Genomic DNA, 16,679 nt, shown 5'->3' with positions numbered 1-16,679 from the left:
GCACAATAGCCTACAAGTAAGACAATCTCCCTGTAGGAACAGGTAAATGGATGATTAGCCTATGCTTTATTATCATTTGCTTTTGCCTGTTTACTACAGGGCTAAATTGCTTGTATAGCTTATAAAAGCAGCAAGAATTGCATTATGGCATTCTAAGGTGAAAATAAAACTTGATGAGCTCGGTAGAGACGCACATGAACCTTTAGTAAATTATCTTGAGAGATCAAGTTACGTGTTGTGTGCACAGTGGAGTACTCCATCAAATAGACTGAACGACTCCAACTTCACAATAGCACAGTAAATGATCATGGCTGTTTTTACCCACCACCTCTATGCACAGCACATGTCATCTTGTCATGTCCAGGTAAACGAATGAAACCATGATGGAGCTCCTGCATGGTTTAGTGGTTAACATACCCACTGTGAGCTGCATTGTTCTGTAGTAGTTACTCCAATAAACAATGTACCACCAATACCACATTTCTATTATTTAATACAAGTATTTTAGGACAGAGTGTTTTGAAAATAACTTTATTGTCCATAAGAAATAACTGTCAGAGGAAGAGAACATTAACTGCTTGCACTCACTCAAGGTTTGCAATGCTGAGACGCTTGCAGGAATCAGCCTCTGTACATAGAGTAGCTGTGTCTCGAAATGCCACATGGAGTATTATGGATATAGATTTGCTATAGAGGTAATAAATGTTCTAACATTAGAGAGCAGTTATATTTGTAATACTTGACAATTACTCGTGCATTCCTTTGACAAACCTGAAAAACTGTGCAGTCACACAAGCTTCCACACATGGAGAAGCACTTTCTTTCATATTACATCTGCCATAATTTAAAATAGTGAAAAACAAAGCTTATTTTCAAAAGTAACAGTAGGACTGAACTGAAAACAAGCCTAGAATACAGAGATCCACTTAGATTCCTCAACATTGAACAGTTCTTCAGAATGACCAGGAACTTTAAATATCAAAGGCCAGCTAATCCTTTGTACAGCGGCTTTCCAACATGTCACAGTTTTATTAATGAACGCCGAATCAAATTGTTAAAAAACAAAAAACAAATCAAAGCACTTATTTATATATATGGACACTTGACAAATTCAAGCTTTTCTCTGATAATTTATCTGTCATCTGCCCAATTCAAGCATGGCTACAGCACAGCTTTCCTCAGTGTCCGAGAAGCCCAGTGCCTGCAGAGAGACACAAACAATTACACTGAATCAGAACCAACACTTTCAACAAAAGACACAGATACACAACTACAACAGCAAATCCATTGTAATATTTTCAAATGAAATTATCTTATAACTTTAACAAAATAACAGAGTGGTCAAATTTTAGAGCACAACAGTCAAAATAGATACAATTTAGTACGTAACCTAAATGTATTTATCTTTAATACCAAGCAGGTAAGGTCAAATCCATGCATTCCCAGATTAAAGTGGGAATTCTAAATTCTAAATCAAAGCAAAAGGCATGTAACAATTCGTTTAAGCTCCTGAGCTCTGAATCAGTGGCCGCACATCTGAAGGTTTTCAAACAGAATAATGAAGTAAGTTCAGTCTGATCATCAGGGTTGTACCCCTCAGCTTTATTGCATTGATGTAGACGAAACATTGACTTCCTCCATGATGAAGATATAACAGATGCTCACCTTTAAACCCCTCTTCAGGCATTCCCACTGCAAAGGAACGATATGACTATGAGAACATTATCATCATTTGACTTTTTCTTTTGAAATAAATCAAGGCTTATGTGTCATCTACAGTGGAGGTGAAGGGCCCCTTACCCTGGTAGACGTCATCCATTGCAGCAAAGTCAGCTATTGGCTCATCAGCCTGAGGAGGAACAATGGAATGAATGCTTCTGATTTTAGATGATTGATTTAGATAAGAATTCAGAGTTAAAGGTGCAGTGTTAACTCCAGCCACTGGAGACTCAAAGAAGCTGTACCTTCAGACAGATGATGCTCTCTGGAATGACGCCCAGACTGCCCAAAGTGGCCGAGTCGTCTGTAAGACTTTTTCCATCAATGGAGAGGTTCTGGTCAAATGGAGCCACAGAGAATGCATGCATAATCTAAAAGATCAAAGGGGAGTTAGTTTTTCTGTATAACTTTGACTTACTGTATTATATTACTATTAATAATGATGTAATTATTATTACACTTGATCTGGTAATTTGGAGCCCTCACCTGTATTTTCAACTCTTTAAGTGTCTGATTAGCTGAAACAATGAGTGCTTTCTCTCCTCTGAGTTTCCTGTGCCGGGTGCTTCTCCTGGTTCCACCTAGTTTGTTCATGTTGGTCACAGGAACAGCAGCTGCTGAGGCTGTGCTGCTGTCACACAGCTTTAGCCGCTTTGCACCATCTTCTGACTGTAAGAAATGTATGATTTGTTAGATACAATCCGTTATTATTGAACATCACGGTTTGTTTGTGATGCAGAACCATCTGGAAAGGCTTTGTTGGAAACGGAAAGAGCAGGTGCTTCAAAAAGTAAATGGTAAATGGTCTGTATTTATATTTATCGCTTTTTTAGTCTTGAGGACCAAAGTGATTTCTGAGGAGGTAATAAATAAGCAAACACGCAGGCTCAATATGTACAGATGCAGGACATACAATCATTCACTGCACTACGTCTTCACACTCTATGGCTCCCAGTAAATTATTCATTTACTTAATTATGTGTATGTTTCGATCTACAAGATCTTTGTTTCTAAGTGGGAAAGTTGCATAATGTTGCTTTAAGTTGTCTTACTCTATGCTCTTTAAAAATAATGTGAACAAAGGGAATTTACCATAACAACCACGATGTCTAGTTTGATTTTATTTACACAGGGAGTATTTGGCTGCCTTTACTACTGTTATGGTCGCCTCTTTTACAACTGCTGCTTGCAGTCAGGTGACAATCATGGGTGTGTTGTCACCCTTAATCTACTGCTGTAGCATGGTGAACCTACCTGGCTAAAGTCTGGGTCCATCTCTCCATCCACCTTTGGATGTTCTTCTTTCTCGTCCTCTGCCTCAGAGCTGCTGCCGTTAGTCTCCGGAGCTGCCTCCTTTATCATCTTTGCATCATATCATATATGCAATGTGAAACACAAACTTTAAGACTGAACATTAGAATATGCAATTTGTGAACACAGTGCTGTCTGTTTAATGAAATGAAAGTATGCTTTATATTGTACCCTCTGGTCTTCAATGACTTTCCGGATGTAGATGGTTGCCTGGGTGTACTCTCTGAGGTCCCTCTGCTGCTGGAAAAGGAAGCTCTCTCTGCACTCCCAACACAGATCTGACCACACACACACGTGCAGGCACGCACACACACACACACGCACAAAATTGGTCAACATAACATAACCAGTATATAACTGTAGGAGTGTTACATAGAAACTTAAAAAAGGCTTAAGCTTCAAAATGCCCATTTAAATTTATCAAAATAATTCCACATTAATATTCTACTTTTTTAAAGTTGCATGGACATTTGATGCTTCTTGATGCTAAAAAAGTGTCACTACCATCTTATAAAAGCTGTGAATCCAAGCTCACCGAAGCTGCTGCTCTCCACAAAGGAAGAAGAAAACGTTTTATTTCAGAAAATACATTTAAAAGTTAACATGCCTACAGGCAGTGAATGTTTGACATTTGAAAATAAATGTGTAATGTTATTTTTAAGTTTGTGAAAGAAGTCAATTAGATGGCATTAAAGTGGACTGCAATAAAACTATAATAGTTTAAGGTGAAACATTCTGGATAACTGTAGTCTCACCAGGCTGAGTGGTGAACTGGGTGGTAGGTCCACTTGGTGTGGTTTGTTTGAAGCAGTGGATGGAGATAGGCTGGTCCACAATGAAGAGTCTGCTTATCACTTCCCATTCGTTGGGCCAGAGCAGAGCTATACTGTGCAGGACAAACAGCAAAGCAGGAGATCACAACAGTGTGCAGTCAGTAATACTTGAAGTCAGGTCTTCATATATTTTTATTTTATTCATGCAACTTGGCCAGTTACGTTAAATGAATTAACCCAGCTGTTCAGACCTATGCAAGAGTAGCTTAAGAAAGTAAAGTTTGTACGTGAAGCATGACTACTGCCCATTCTAAGTTAAGGGTCTAGTGAAGTTTAACTGCTGTTCCAGTTTGTTGTTTATCCATGATGGCAACATTATACATTTTTTAGATGTGCTGGGAATTTTTTTAAGGGTGAAAACCACATAGTGAAAAGGTAAGAGGTTCTCTGTGGAGTTCTAGTATCACAGTAGTCAATCTATGACACATGAATGACATGTTAAAAATTAATTAGAAAATGGCCTTGCAAATGTTTGACAAGAAAGTGAGTTAACACTGACTATATACATAAGTTGATTTTGGCTTTTACAAGTGAACTCCACAAGTCACTTTTAGATAAGCAACACTCACTGTTGTGCATCTCCGTTGATCAGGGAGTCATAGGTAAACATGAATCCACCATGGGGGCAGAGAAGCAGAGTGTTGCCTACATTAGACACTGGAGAGGATTTTGTGGGTCTCCTGGTAAACACACAGATGGGAGAAAAAGAAAATACAATTTAATATACTGACTAAACCACACTGTAAAACAAACATATAAATTACAAACAGTTTTAGTCATTACTAATGAAGCGAATCCGACAATCATAAGTGAATACAGACAATTGTAATTTTCATGATGTGACAACATACCTGATGAATTTTCTCCACTCATCCACAAAAAATAGAGGAACTATGTAAAGAACATCTGTGCCCTGGAGAGACAAGCCAGAGAACAATTCATCTACCAGACTCACAGTGTGATAATCTGTCATGACACTGTATTAACTGTAGCACACACACACACACACACACACACACACACACACACACACACACACACACACACACACACACACACACACACACACACACACACACACACACACACACGAGCTCTGTCTACCTGAGGCCACTTGGCGAGGGTTGGCCGATTCTTCTCATGGAAGAGGTTGAGCAGCTGGTTCTTCTGGTCCAGGGCCATCATCTTGCTGATCGCCTCATTGTCCTTCTCCTCCTGTTCTAGCGTCTGGAAACACAACAACGATAACTTTTTATTCTAAAACCTACTCAATGGCTTACTTGCTGGACATATCTACGAACTGTGGATGCTTTACTGTGTACACCTTTCATCAGTTTGGCTCCCTTTATTTTGGGGGTGGCTGTGGCTCATGGGTGAACCCAGTATGAATAAATCCCTTTAACATTCCATTTATTTCCATGATTGGGATTAAGGTGAAGCAACAGAGCCATAACAGCTCTTTTGCAGTGTTTCTGACAATCAGAACAGCAGTACTGTGCATAATTCCACCTTTACATGTACAATTTCAAAGTAGGTAAAGAGAAAATACATTGAAGAGTTAGGAGTCAAAATAAAACATAACAATTAAAAATAAAGATGCAAGTGAGGGACCAGTTTAAAGCATCCCTAAATGTTTTTTAAATAGTTTGCTTTATTCTGACATACATTTTGAAAATTGCAATGGGATTTGATGGTTATGGCCATGGCAATGTTTGGTGAAAAAAACTGAGCAAAAAGGTTTTTATGCTCATTTGAGATAGCTTTTGCCTTTTTGAAAAATAGTTTACATGTTTTACAGAAACATCATTTCTGAATAAGTTCTGTCGTAGCAGCTTTTTCCAGTGCTTGACAAGAAGAAAAAAAGGTTCTTCTTATGCTTCAATTTGACAATTATATAGAAACATGGCTAATGTCTTGCTCACCAGGCACTGCTGACAGGGCTCTTGGTCTTGGTTGAATTCTGGGGCTTTGGAGAAGTATGCCCTTAGCTTGGTCCAAACGTCAGTGGATACCAACTTCCGTTCAGTCTCGAGAATAGTCAGACCTCCTACAGAAGGATCAAACACACACATTTAAGAGCCAGTGCATCAAAGATTGAACTGTGGGTTCTATTGTAATAGCAATGGTGGCGGTTAAGATTTTTTTCTTTAATCGTAATTAGGGTTGGAAGGAGCGGAACATTTCCGGTAAATTTCCAGAAACTTTTCATGGGAAGTTAAGGTGGGGAATTTTGGAAATATTCCAAATTGGAAACTTTCCATGAGAATTATGGGAATTTATGGGAATTATTGGGAATTTATGGGAATTAACTGTAAATTGGGGGTAATTTAAACAAACTGGATCATATCCAAATATAGATGTAAATATTTTTGTTTTGTCATAAGCAGACATCCATGCAAAATAATACAATTAAAAAACATGACATTTCAACAGTTGGCTAAACAACTGGAATGGTCTTCAAAATATTTGACAATTGATGTATGAATTCTTGTATGGTTACAGAAAACCATCTTGCAGGAGTCTGAAGAAACAGCATCACATTTGAGGTAGCTACCGCCACCATAATAAGATAGCTTCTTAAATGGTAGATGAAATGAAAAATAGCTTACATTTAGCACCTATTCTTATTTAATATTTCCAAGTTAAACATCAATACTATTATAGATCAAATATATTTACCCCATAATGTTATCAAAACTTACTTGACTTCAGATAGTCCTCGGGCTCAAATGTGTGGCTTCAATAGTCTTGAAATCAGATGTGCATGTGATGGAGGAATGCACAGTGCATGGAGGGGGTGTGGCCTCAATAGCCCTGCAGTAAGCAGTGTGCTGTGTGCATGTGATTGAGGAGTGTACATGAAGTAAATCTGGTTGTTTTAGCCAAGATTATGCTACGATATAATTTCCCCAACTATATTTAAGTTCCCTGTTGAGGGCCAACCTCCAATTTTGTAAATTTCAGATTTATTCCCGTTAATTCCCATAGAAAGTTTCCAACTTTGAAATCGTAGTACAATGTCATTGTTAAAGGGTTTATAGTTGCTAATAACAGGACGTACCATGACTGCAGACAATGTCTTCATTGAAAGTCTTCATCTCATCCTCGTTGCCCTCTGAGAGCTCTGAGCTGAACTCTACAACCAAACAATTCACCAAGAATGTTAATAGTAGGGTTGGGATATCCTAAGATTTTAGTCAGCCATTGTAAGCCAAACCACCATCGATTGACAATGTATTTACACAAGTTTAAGTCTCAAAATTCGCAAGCACAAAAACTGTCTTTGTGAGGGAGCATTTCTGCGCCAACTCACCCTTCTCTGCACTTACAAATGCACAACACCATTCAACAGTCTTGCTCATCAAGTTGAATTTTGAGACTTTGAAGGGCAGGGACAATGGTTGATGCTCACCTTCTTTGATTGGTCACTTTGAACACCTCACACCCCAGCCTATGTCTGATCATCTAATCTCCTTCCTCTACATTTTCCTGTAGCAGCTGTAAACCTCGTAGATCATATATACCACTGCTGTCAAAACAAAAAGCCTATGCTACATGAGCATCAGCCAGACTGTCAATTCTGCACCCAAGAGCGAAAATGCTTACAACTTTGCCTCTCCACTCACACTACTATTCTGTGTGCTTGCAGAGTAGAAATGCTCAGTCAGGAGTTTGCAAATTTCTAGACTAAATAAATGCTATGAACCATACACAATGGTTGACAGATCAGAAGTACAAGAGAACACAGAAGGAAAAACAAAATCATGTCTATTGCCCCAACCTTTGATGTGGGGTCCCTTTCCATTGGTCTGGCCATTGCTGTATTTGGTTTCATGTTCATCCTCCTCCAGCTGTTCCAAAGCTAACTGCCTCCAGCTACGCAGGGATGCTTTGCCCACCCAGTAACCCTCGCCACTGGAACACACACACAATAAATAAAGACACATGATAAAGACAAGTGAAATTCTCTATCGCACCTTTGAAGCCTTTTCTCTTATCTGCATTAGTTCTAAATTACTTCCTATTCACTTTGTGCTTATTCAAATAAATATTACTCACCTGAGCGTGCGTTTGACCAGGTTAGAGACCTCCTTGTAGTCTTCATTGAGCTGGTTCTTCAGTCGCAGCACTCGGCATCGCTGTCCAACACACTCACTACACAGAGATGAATCTGAACAAACAAATGAAACTGTTATGAAAGAGACAAATATTGTGGTTTTAGAGCAGTTTATCGAGAGTGAGATGTACTTTAAGTGTAGAGTTTCTCATGTAACGAACAACTGTATTTCCAGAAACTCCAGAAAGTAGGTAGCAGTATTTCTACTGGTGTTAATGATTTGTTAGTGACTTAAATGAGTACAACAAAAAATGTGTGGCAGCTGTGGCTGCTGCTTCTTTGACTCTTCCTCCTGCTCAGTACCGTCCCACTAACAAGCCATCTTATTTAGTTGTAGTAAAGAACCTGCACAAAGAATGGCCATGGAGATACTCTAAATAAAAACTTAACTTCACTAATTTCACTGTTGTCAGAAAATCAAGCAGTCTGAGTTTTATTATATAACAGAGGGATTAGCAGGCTTACAAAAGAATTGAACAGGCTGTGGATAGTCCAAACTCTATATAGTTCTGATTACATGAGCACATATTTCATTTGATGATTTTCAGATTTTTCATTTGATAATAATAAACTGACAGTTTTGATACATTGCTAACTATTTAATGAATAGCACTTAAACTGAAGCAGATTAATTTGAGAAGAGACCACACCCTTTGTAAGACCTACCGTCCAGTCTCGGCCCCCCGCCGTATCGCTCATAGAGGAGCTGAGCAGCTTGCAGAGAAACCCTCTTGGAATCTCCCACCTTGTCTGGGTGCAGTTTGCCGTGTGAACACAGGAAGAAAGAGTTGTCGATTTCTTTGGTGGCAGTGGAGTCGTCCAGCCACTTCTTCAGCCAATCCAGGGGGATAAACTCATATGGCTCACCTGAGGAGAGAAAGTAGAGAAGTTCATCAAACAACAAGAGGCACAGGATCTTCAGTTTTGATTATTTAAATGAAGGCTTCCCCTGTAATTAACAACTGTCCATGTATTTTCCCTTACATGTCCACATACAATGCATCTATGGGAATTGAATGTAAATAAATACAAAAAGGGTTAATATCTAATAATGTCATAAAGTTTTAGCTTTGTAAGAACCACAAAGCATCGTGGTTCCCGTGTGTTGTGGAATACTTGTTATACTACAGGCAGAGGAGCTATAGTATGAGTGAAACTAAATCTTCCAATAGTGGGATTGTCCCTTTATCACACTTTCTATAGTTATAATGTACTTTTATTGTTTATATTTTAATGTCTAACTTAAAGTCACAACAAACATTTAACTCTCTTCAATGTTTATGTTAAATACTGCAGACTGCGTGATGAGGGAATGTTTTTACTGACCTTCTTTTGTGGGTAAAAGCTCGTAGAGTTCCTTCACCTCCTCATGCTTGGCCTTGCCCTTATCCACGCTCTGTTTTCTCATGTCTGCCATTTCACTGCACCACTCTTCAAATTTATGGTTGTCTTGGTCCACCAACCTCTGAAGGAAGGCTGGCAGGAAAGAGACAAATTAAACCACTAGACAAGGCAACACAGACCAGGTGGGAGGTAGGGCTGAGAAATGAATTCAATTCAAATTGACTTTTGCATAATGCTTAAATTGTGCGAAACAACTGCTTGCACAAAAAGGTATTTTAGGTCAATAGCTGATGTCTCAGGTGACATGGTGAAGATGCTCGCTGCCTCTGATCATCTCTGCAAAGAAGACTAATGATCATTTCTGGATACTGGTCTGTGCTCTCAGTTTGTGTTCGCTATCGAGGTATGAAAAGCCCAGAGATTCTACTTTGCTCAGTCTCTACATGACTATTTAAGTGGAGGATGTTGCTCTATGACTGTGTAAGATAGATCTTACATCAGCTGGAACACCAACATGTTTAAACCTTTTATTTTTGGGGCTTTTTATTATTTTTATTTGGAAAGGACAGAGAGTAAGCTGTGAAGGGGGGCAGACATAGAGAGGAGGGAAAACATGGAGCACAGGGCCGCAGATCGGAATTGAACCTGAGATGCTGCGGGTGAGACTTAGCCTCGATGAGTGGCAGCTCTACCAGATGAGCTAAACACCACCCCAGGTTTTAAACTTTAAAAATGTTTCTGGCCATACAACCCAGCCCTAGTGGTATTAGGCTGAGAATCATTAAGAATAAGAATAATTTGGGTCAACAAAAAAAGGAACATTGTAAATCTCTACTGCTCACCTGGCACCTCGATGTTGGTCCTAGAGGGATCTGAGCACTCCTCTTCCTGGACCTTATACACCAGCATGTAGGCATTTCTGGAGCAGTGGTAGCCTTTGCTGCACTTTGGCTTTCGTGTCTGGGACTTCACTGTCTCAGCTAGGGACCAAGAAGATCAAGAATTAAAAGTAACAACTCAGAAAGTGTAACTGTATAGATTTACAGAGATGACTCTCACCTCATGTTTTAAACTTGTTTAAGCTTCTTTATTTCAATTAAGCACCATCAGAGTGGAAAATACACATTTTCAACAAGCCTTTCAGCTGTCTTACAATATGATGGATAACGAAAAAGAATTCTACATTACAAATTATACTGAATAACAATAAAGGTATCCCTGGCTTTCAGGAAGGAGTCAGTGTGTATTTACTGCTCACCAATGTCCTCCTCAATGCCAAGCTGCAGCTTCTTGCCTTCCATCTTCTCAATTTCCTCATCATTGAATTTGTACCAGTCGCCAGTACGAGCATCCTTCACGTGGGCAATGTAGTGGCCTGAGTACGCACTGATGCCCCGATGGATCAGCACAGCGCTCAGTTCATAAACACACTCCTGGTCTGCAAAAACAGTCAGATCAAACATGCATCAAGCTCAACAACACAATATCAGATTTCTCCAACAGTGAAGTTGCTGTACCCTGCTTCAAATTGAGGTGAAAAGAGAATTGTGAGTTCTTTTTTTTCTTTTATATAGATGACACATGCCAGTGTGTATTGACTAGCAAGGCAAAGTGCAGATTGTGTGTATGTGTGTGTGCGTATCACAGAGATTAAAACTACTGATACCCTGTTTTCCTTCCAGAAATTGCCCCATGTCCAGTTGCTCTGGAAAACTGATGAAAGTGTTCAGCTTCTTCTTGTGGCCTGTTTGTCTGAAGAACACATAAAGTCATTTAAGCTTCTGTATTCACACAAACAGAATTTAGATACCACTGCCCTCAGTAGTTAACCAACTACCTTAACTAAAACAAACAATCTAAATTAAATCAAGCACTTTGCAAAGTGATTTAATAAGAAAAAACATTTTATTTCGAAAGCCACATTATGTAATTTATTGTATTTTTTTTTTTACACCATGTACTACAAAGTGATGGCTTACCTATCAAAGACAAAGCGCATGAGCTGCAGGTTAAGGGTTGGAGGAAGGCTGTGCAGCTTTATCCTTCGGGTGGCGCTTTGTTTACTCTGACAGCTCTCACAGAAGTAGCGGTTATCACCATCCAGCTTCTCCTCCTGCGAGGTGCAGAGGGGAGAACCATTACGAACACACAAATACACTCATCAAGACATGGAAAGCAGTATTCAAACTTTACCCAGCCAATCACATGGCAGCAACTCAATGCAATTAGGCATCTAGACGTGAAGACGACTTGCTGAAGTTCAAACTGAGCATCAGAATGGGGAAGAAAGGGGAGTTAAGTGATGTTGAACGTGGCATGGTTATCGGTGCCAGACGGGCTGGTCTGAGTATTTCCAAAACTGCTGATCTACTGAGATTTTCACGCACAACCTTCTCTAGGGTTTAAAGAGAATGGTCAGAAAAAGAGTAAAATATCCAGTGAGTGGCAGTTGTGTGGACGAAAATGGCTTGTTGATGTCAGAGGTCAGAGGAGAATAGGCAGAGTGGTTTGAGATGATAGAAAGGGAACAGTAACAGATGGGCTACAGCAGCAGAAGACCACACCGGGTGCCACTCCTGTCAGCTAAGAACAGGAAACTGAGGCTACAATTCGCACAGGCTCACAAAATTGGACAATAGAAGATTGGAAAATGTTGTCTGGTCTGATGAGTCTCAATTTCAGCTGCGACATTCAGATGGTAGGGTCAGAATTTGATGTAAACAACATGAAAGCATGGATCCATCACTCTACTCTACTCTACAATCTCTCTCCAAAATAAAATGTGCATGTGCATGTCTTTGAGCCCTCTTTGTGTGTGGGGTTGTGGGTTTGAACTGCATGTGTAAAAAAAGTGTAAAATGAGTGTAAAAAGAATTTCCCATTGTGGGATCAATAAAGGAAGTTTAAGTTCAAGTATCAATGGTTCAGGCTGGTGGTGATGGTGTAATGGTGTGGGGGTACTAGCAAGGTGTACCTAATAAAGTGGCCGGTGAGTGTAAAGTGCCTTCAGCCGATGCATAATATGATTTGGTGCTATACAAACTCAAAATCAAATTGAATTGATAATTGATGATTAATTATGCACTTACAGAGAAATTGGACATGTTCGTTTTAATGCAACACATCGACTCTAACATGGCAGAATTGTTAGAGTAGAGGAGACAGAAGAGGCCTAAGAGAAATCCTGAAAAATCTGTTTCTGTTTGTATCAACTATTTCCTCACATGATCTCAAAACACATTACTATGTGTGGCAGGAGATCTACCCGGACACTGACAAAGTTCTTTGTGTGTTTGGATTCATGTTGTGTGTGTCTTAAGGAGCAGGACACTGTTGTGTTGCTGACTCACTCAACATGATACAATATAAAAATCAGAAATATGATTTATTGCAATAGATAAAAGACACTCTGTGATAGTAAATAATCAGTACCTTCAGGAACTCTGTGACACACTCTCTGAGGTTCTTGTGACCCTGTATGTTGAGCTCCAGCTCGTAGAATCGGGATGGCAGAGCAGATGATCGTCCACACTGATTACACCTGGTAAACAGCCAAACCAAGACATCAGATTCCACCACAGCACTCAAAAAAATGGCTCCCACTTGTTTTGGCTCAATACTAAAAAGTATTTCCATTCCTCTTAAAAGTAAGTCAACCAAAAAGATATGTGAACTGCTGCATGATTCTGCACCCAATCAAAATGGTGACTTGTAAAAACATGCCCTTTAAGTTTACTGAACCAAAACAAAAGGTCTGGTATGTACCTTGCTCCAGATAGCATGACTTTAAATTTTTTTTTTTTTTTTTACAAGAAAGAACAACACATCTCTCTGAGCAACAAGAAAACTTAACCTCTGTCTATCAGTTCCTGTATTCAACTTTATGAGTCAAAAATGATATGACTATTCAAAAAGAACCTGAAACACTCAAAAGTAATTAATCTTTTTGAAGGCTAACCATACAGCTGTTAGTTATCATGAGCCAAGGCCTAACACCTCACTCTCTGTGGATCAGCTTGTTTCTTACTGAGGCTCAGACTAAGGACCAATGTATTCTCCACATAGACGAGGTAACAAATAATCTAATGAAGGTAGTTTTGACTTGAATCCAGCCAAGAGGATGGGACTGAGAAAAACAGCTCCAAAACACCCTTCCACACTTTACAAAAGCACAGTTAGCTAAATATAAATAGTAACATGTTGAGGAGTTGCAGTGTCTATAGCTTTATCATATAACACTTTTTCACTAAAAGGTCCAGTGTGTAAGATTTAGGTGAAAGGGAACAATTGGCAGAAATTTAATGTTGAATAATCCTCATGATGTTTTAACAAGTTCATTTCATCTAAATTGTATGAATTGTAGTTTTCTTTACCCCAGAAAATACCATTTATATTTTAATACTTTATATTTACATCGAGGGAATCCTCTCTAGGGTGTCCACTATGTTTTTTTACATTAGTCCAGACTGGACAAACTTTTGAGTTATTATGACAATTAAAGGCTACCACAGTTCATTTTTCATGTTTGGAAGGGGAGGGTGAAGTGAGGGGTGTTCAGCTGCGACATGCAATTTTAACACTAGATATCACTAAATTCTACACACTGTGCCTTTAAGTACAAACTTAATTCATGTTTAAGTGTTAAGTGGTCTTACACAGTGACATAGGAGAACTGTCCACAGAACTGCAGCTGAATGACATTCTGCAGGTTTGAGTTCTTTTGCTTCGACAGTGTGTCCTCCAATAGAGACAAGAATAGCTTTGAAAACTCCTGGGCATCCTGAAAATGAAAGGTTTGAATTCAGTGGTCTGTAAAGAAACCAAATATCCACTTGCTAACAGACAAGTTATCAACAAAAAACTAATTTCAAGCTGTCAATGTAACTACTGGGTGTTATTTTTTTTACCAATTAGGTACAGAGGTAATACAATACCAAACTCAACAAAGATGTAGGTGAGAAAATTCTGACACGACTGTCACAATGAGGAAAAACCAGAAAAATTAATATCCACCATGTTTCCAACAGTGATACTAGCCATGTATTTAATCAGTTCAAGTTTGATCATTTCCAAGATGTTATGTAGTGATTTACCTGTTGCTGTCCTGTATCCAGGCCCAGTGCTTTAACCAGCCCTGAAGGATCAATGTACTTTCTGTTGCTGTTCTGCAGCAGTGCAAACAGATACTGAAGATGCTCACAGATGGATTGAGGCTCGTACTCTGAAAAAGAGATGTCTGTTTGAGAGGTGGAAATGCTTTCATAAAACCTACAGAGCAATCAATACAAGTTCACAGTGTGATGTAGGTACTACTTAAGTTCCAAAACTTGCCATCATGTCAATGGGCCTTCTTTTTTGTAAGATAATTTCAAACAGCAGAAATGTTGACATGACTGTCGACAGTCAATATTGCCAGTGTTAATTTGGCAGGCCATATATATCAGTTAGCAAATTTAATTGTAATTAAAATCATCAATTTTATATAAATTGATGATTACTTTGAGTATGATTTCTAGCACATTTGTTCAGTACTGTTGGAGGGCTCTGTTCTCAGAGTACCTGCATATTTGTTTGAGTAATGTAGTGCTGACAGTTTGCACATAAACACCTTACAAAATATTATTAAAACACGTGAACTTAAAACAGAGAATGAACAAACATAAACAAGTGTCCTCAGTATTTAGTGCTCAGTTGTACCAGACTCAATGTTATGTTCCTGTGCTCTTGAATTATGGCACTGATAGAGGCTCCTCCGCAACTCCAGGTTGTGGAACCACACTTGCAGGAATGTGTTGACATAACATGTTGCACCCAGGTTGGTCAGGCCTACAAATGTGTTCTGGAAGGAATCAAAGACAGAGAGATGGATTAACAGATAGGATCAAATGCGTCATAACATATTGCTCCAGCTTTGTTCTGATGATAACATCCAAGTCTTCAGCTGTCCACCTACAACAGACTGCTGAGCATTAAATGTGCAGTATGTGCACCTGATAAAAGAAATACCTTGTCTCGGCGCTCTGAATTTGGGTCATCAATATTATGGAAAGCATTTTCATCTATGTCCCCCAGCCATGCCTGCTCACCAATGCCCACCAGACAGTTGGGATTCCCTTTGCAGTTCCTCCTGCATAATAAAGTCATGATTATCTTTGATAAAATCCAAATGCAACCTGCTTAGGGGATACGAGTCATGACAAACTCCATGCATGCATCATATCAACTCTTTGGAATAAGTCATTTATACACATCTATAAGCCACAGAGCAAGATTAAGTTCAGCAACACTGTAACAGTTATACATTGAGCTGCCTACTGCCTACCATCGTGTGTATTATGGTTATTTATGGTATGTGGGGTTTAGGAGTGGAGTGCATCAACCCAATCGTTCAAAAACAAGTCAACGAAGCAGCTCTAAAAACATTCAAAATGTGTCCACAAACAATGAAACGAACCAGACTTCTGATGCAAATTAGCGTATCTCTGTGGAGCTGGGTATTGAGCCCTGAACATTAAATCTAACTTCTGCTACTTATATTTTCACTGGAGTAGGCTATCACAACATATGCATCCAGAATGCCATCATACCTGCAGGCTCCTCTCTTGCAGGCCGGGAGGTTGACGCGATATGCTAGCTCGATATGCTCCTGTGTGATTTCTTCTGGTTTCACCGCTTCCACCCAACGCCAAGCCGCTTTCTCCAGTTGTATGCGGGGCGCCATAATCCTATGATGTATCGTTCAGCACACAGTCAGATACACGAGTCGGAAAAGAAGAGCCCCATGGTTAGCAAAGCAGTTTCTATGAATGCTAACATAGCCGGCTAAAAGGAGCTAACCAAGTTCTTACAGGTCGGAGCCTGGTTCTTACGAAGCTCTTGTTAGCTAAGTAGTGCTACTTAACCTAGCTTACAAATGTTAGCCTGGCAATCCCCTCACTATCATATTCCACTTGAAAGTCAAGCGTGTCGTACCACATCTCAGAAACACACAGAACAACACAATGAAAGAAACCACGACAAACAGTATATGCTGGGTAACGCCAGAGGTAATGATAACCCTTGTGCTAACGTTAGCTAGCTAGCTAAAATGAAGCTAACCCGACCGGCAGTGTTAGCAAGTCATTTTCCCTGCACTTTCCATTTAGCGCTGCCTGACGCTAACGTAACGAGTTTATTGTGTAAAGGTCAAATACCATCGAACCTCTCATGCGTGCAGCTGCTTCACCAAATATTTATGTATTTTTTACATTTTATTCACGGTTTATTTTAGATTTAGCGCCCTTGCGTCAGTTTATAAATATATTATTCTCCGCTCAAAATCAACACGACGTCAACACGTGACGTGGGGGACGTCT

The 16,679-nt window shown here is 39.4% G+C and overlaps 1 protein-coding gene across 4 annotated transcripts; it reads right to left on the bottom strand.

Annotated features, from left to right (window-relative positions):
- Positions 1-515: 515 nt before the first annotated feature.
- usp48 (ubiquitin specific peptidase 48) lies at positions 516-16,679 on the bottom strand. 4 transcript variants are annotated; one of them, XM_020104317.2, is made up of 28 exons: positions 16,526-16,679; positions 15,912-16,049; positions 15,331-15,451; positions 15,022-15,163; positions 14,418-14,545; positions 13,980-14,104; positions 12,757-12,865; positions 11,304-11,437; positions 10,991-11,076; positions 10,583-10,762; positions 10,167-10,304; positions 9,307-9,456; positions 8,647-8,847; positions 7,923-8,034; positions 7,645-7,778; positions 6,925-6,999; positions 5,786-5,910; positions 4,968-5,090; positions 4,715-4,776; positions 4,433-4,543; positions 3,786-3,916; positions 3,202-3,308; positions 2,974-3,081; positions 2,206-2,388; positions 1,965-2,090; positions 1,801-1,849; positions 1,666-1,692; positions 516-1,201 (listed from the first exon to the last, which is right to left on the bottom strand). In XM_020104317.2, the coding sequence occupies exons 2-28, from the start codon at positions 16,043-16,045 to the stop codon at positions 1,179-1,181; spliced, it is 3,144 nt and encodes a 1,047-aa protein (XP_019959876.1). In that variant the 5' UTR covers positions 16,046-16,049; positions 16,526-16,679; the 3' UTR covers positions 516-1,178. The 4 variants fall into 4 exon arrangements, with proteins under 4 accessions (XP_019959876.1, XP_019959874.1, XP_019959878.1 ...); XM_020104315.2 differs by having other exon boundaries at positions 16,518-16,678; XM_020104319.2 differs by lacking the exon at positions 16,526-16,679 and adding an exon at positions 16,173-16,489.

The sequence above is a fragment of the Paralichthys olivaceus genome, chromosome 2 (genome assembly GCF_024713975.1).
Source record: "Paralichthys olivaceus isolate ysfri-2021 chromosome 2, ASM2471397v2, whole genome shotgun sequence".
NCBI classification, from domain to species: domain Eukaryota; kingdom Metazoa; phylum Chordata; class Actinopteri; order Pleuronectiformes; family Paralichthyidae; genus Paralichthys; species Paralichthys olivaceus.
Note: the sequence above shows the minus strand (reverse complement) of the source record. Positions and strands in the feature narration are given on the sequence as shown.

Coding starts and splice junctions, on each gene's coding strand:
- usp48 (XM_020104317.2), bottom strand. CDS start 16,045: ATGGCGCCCCGCATACAACTGGAGAAAGCGGCTTGGCGTTGGGTGGAA. Junction 12,866..13,979: donor CAGTTCTCCTATGTCACTGT/GTAAGACCACTT, acceptor GCTGTTTACCAG/GTGTAATCAGTGTGGACGAT. Junction 10,305..10,582: donor TGGCATTGAGGAGGACATTG/GTGAGCAGTAAA, acceptor CTTGGTCCCTAG/CTGAGACAGTGAAGTCCCAG.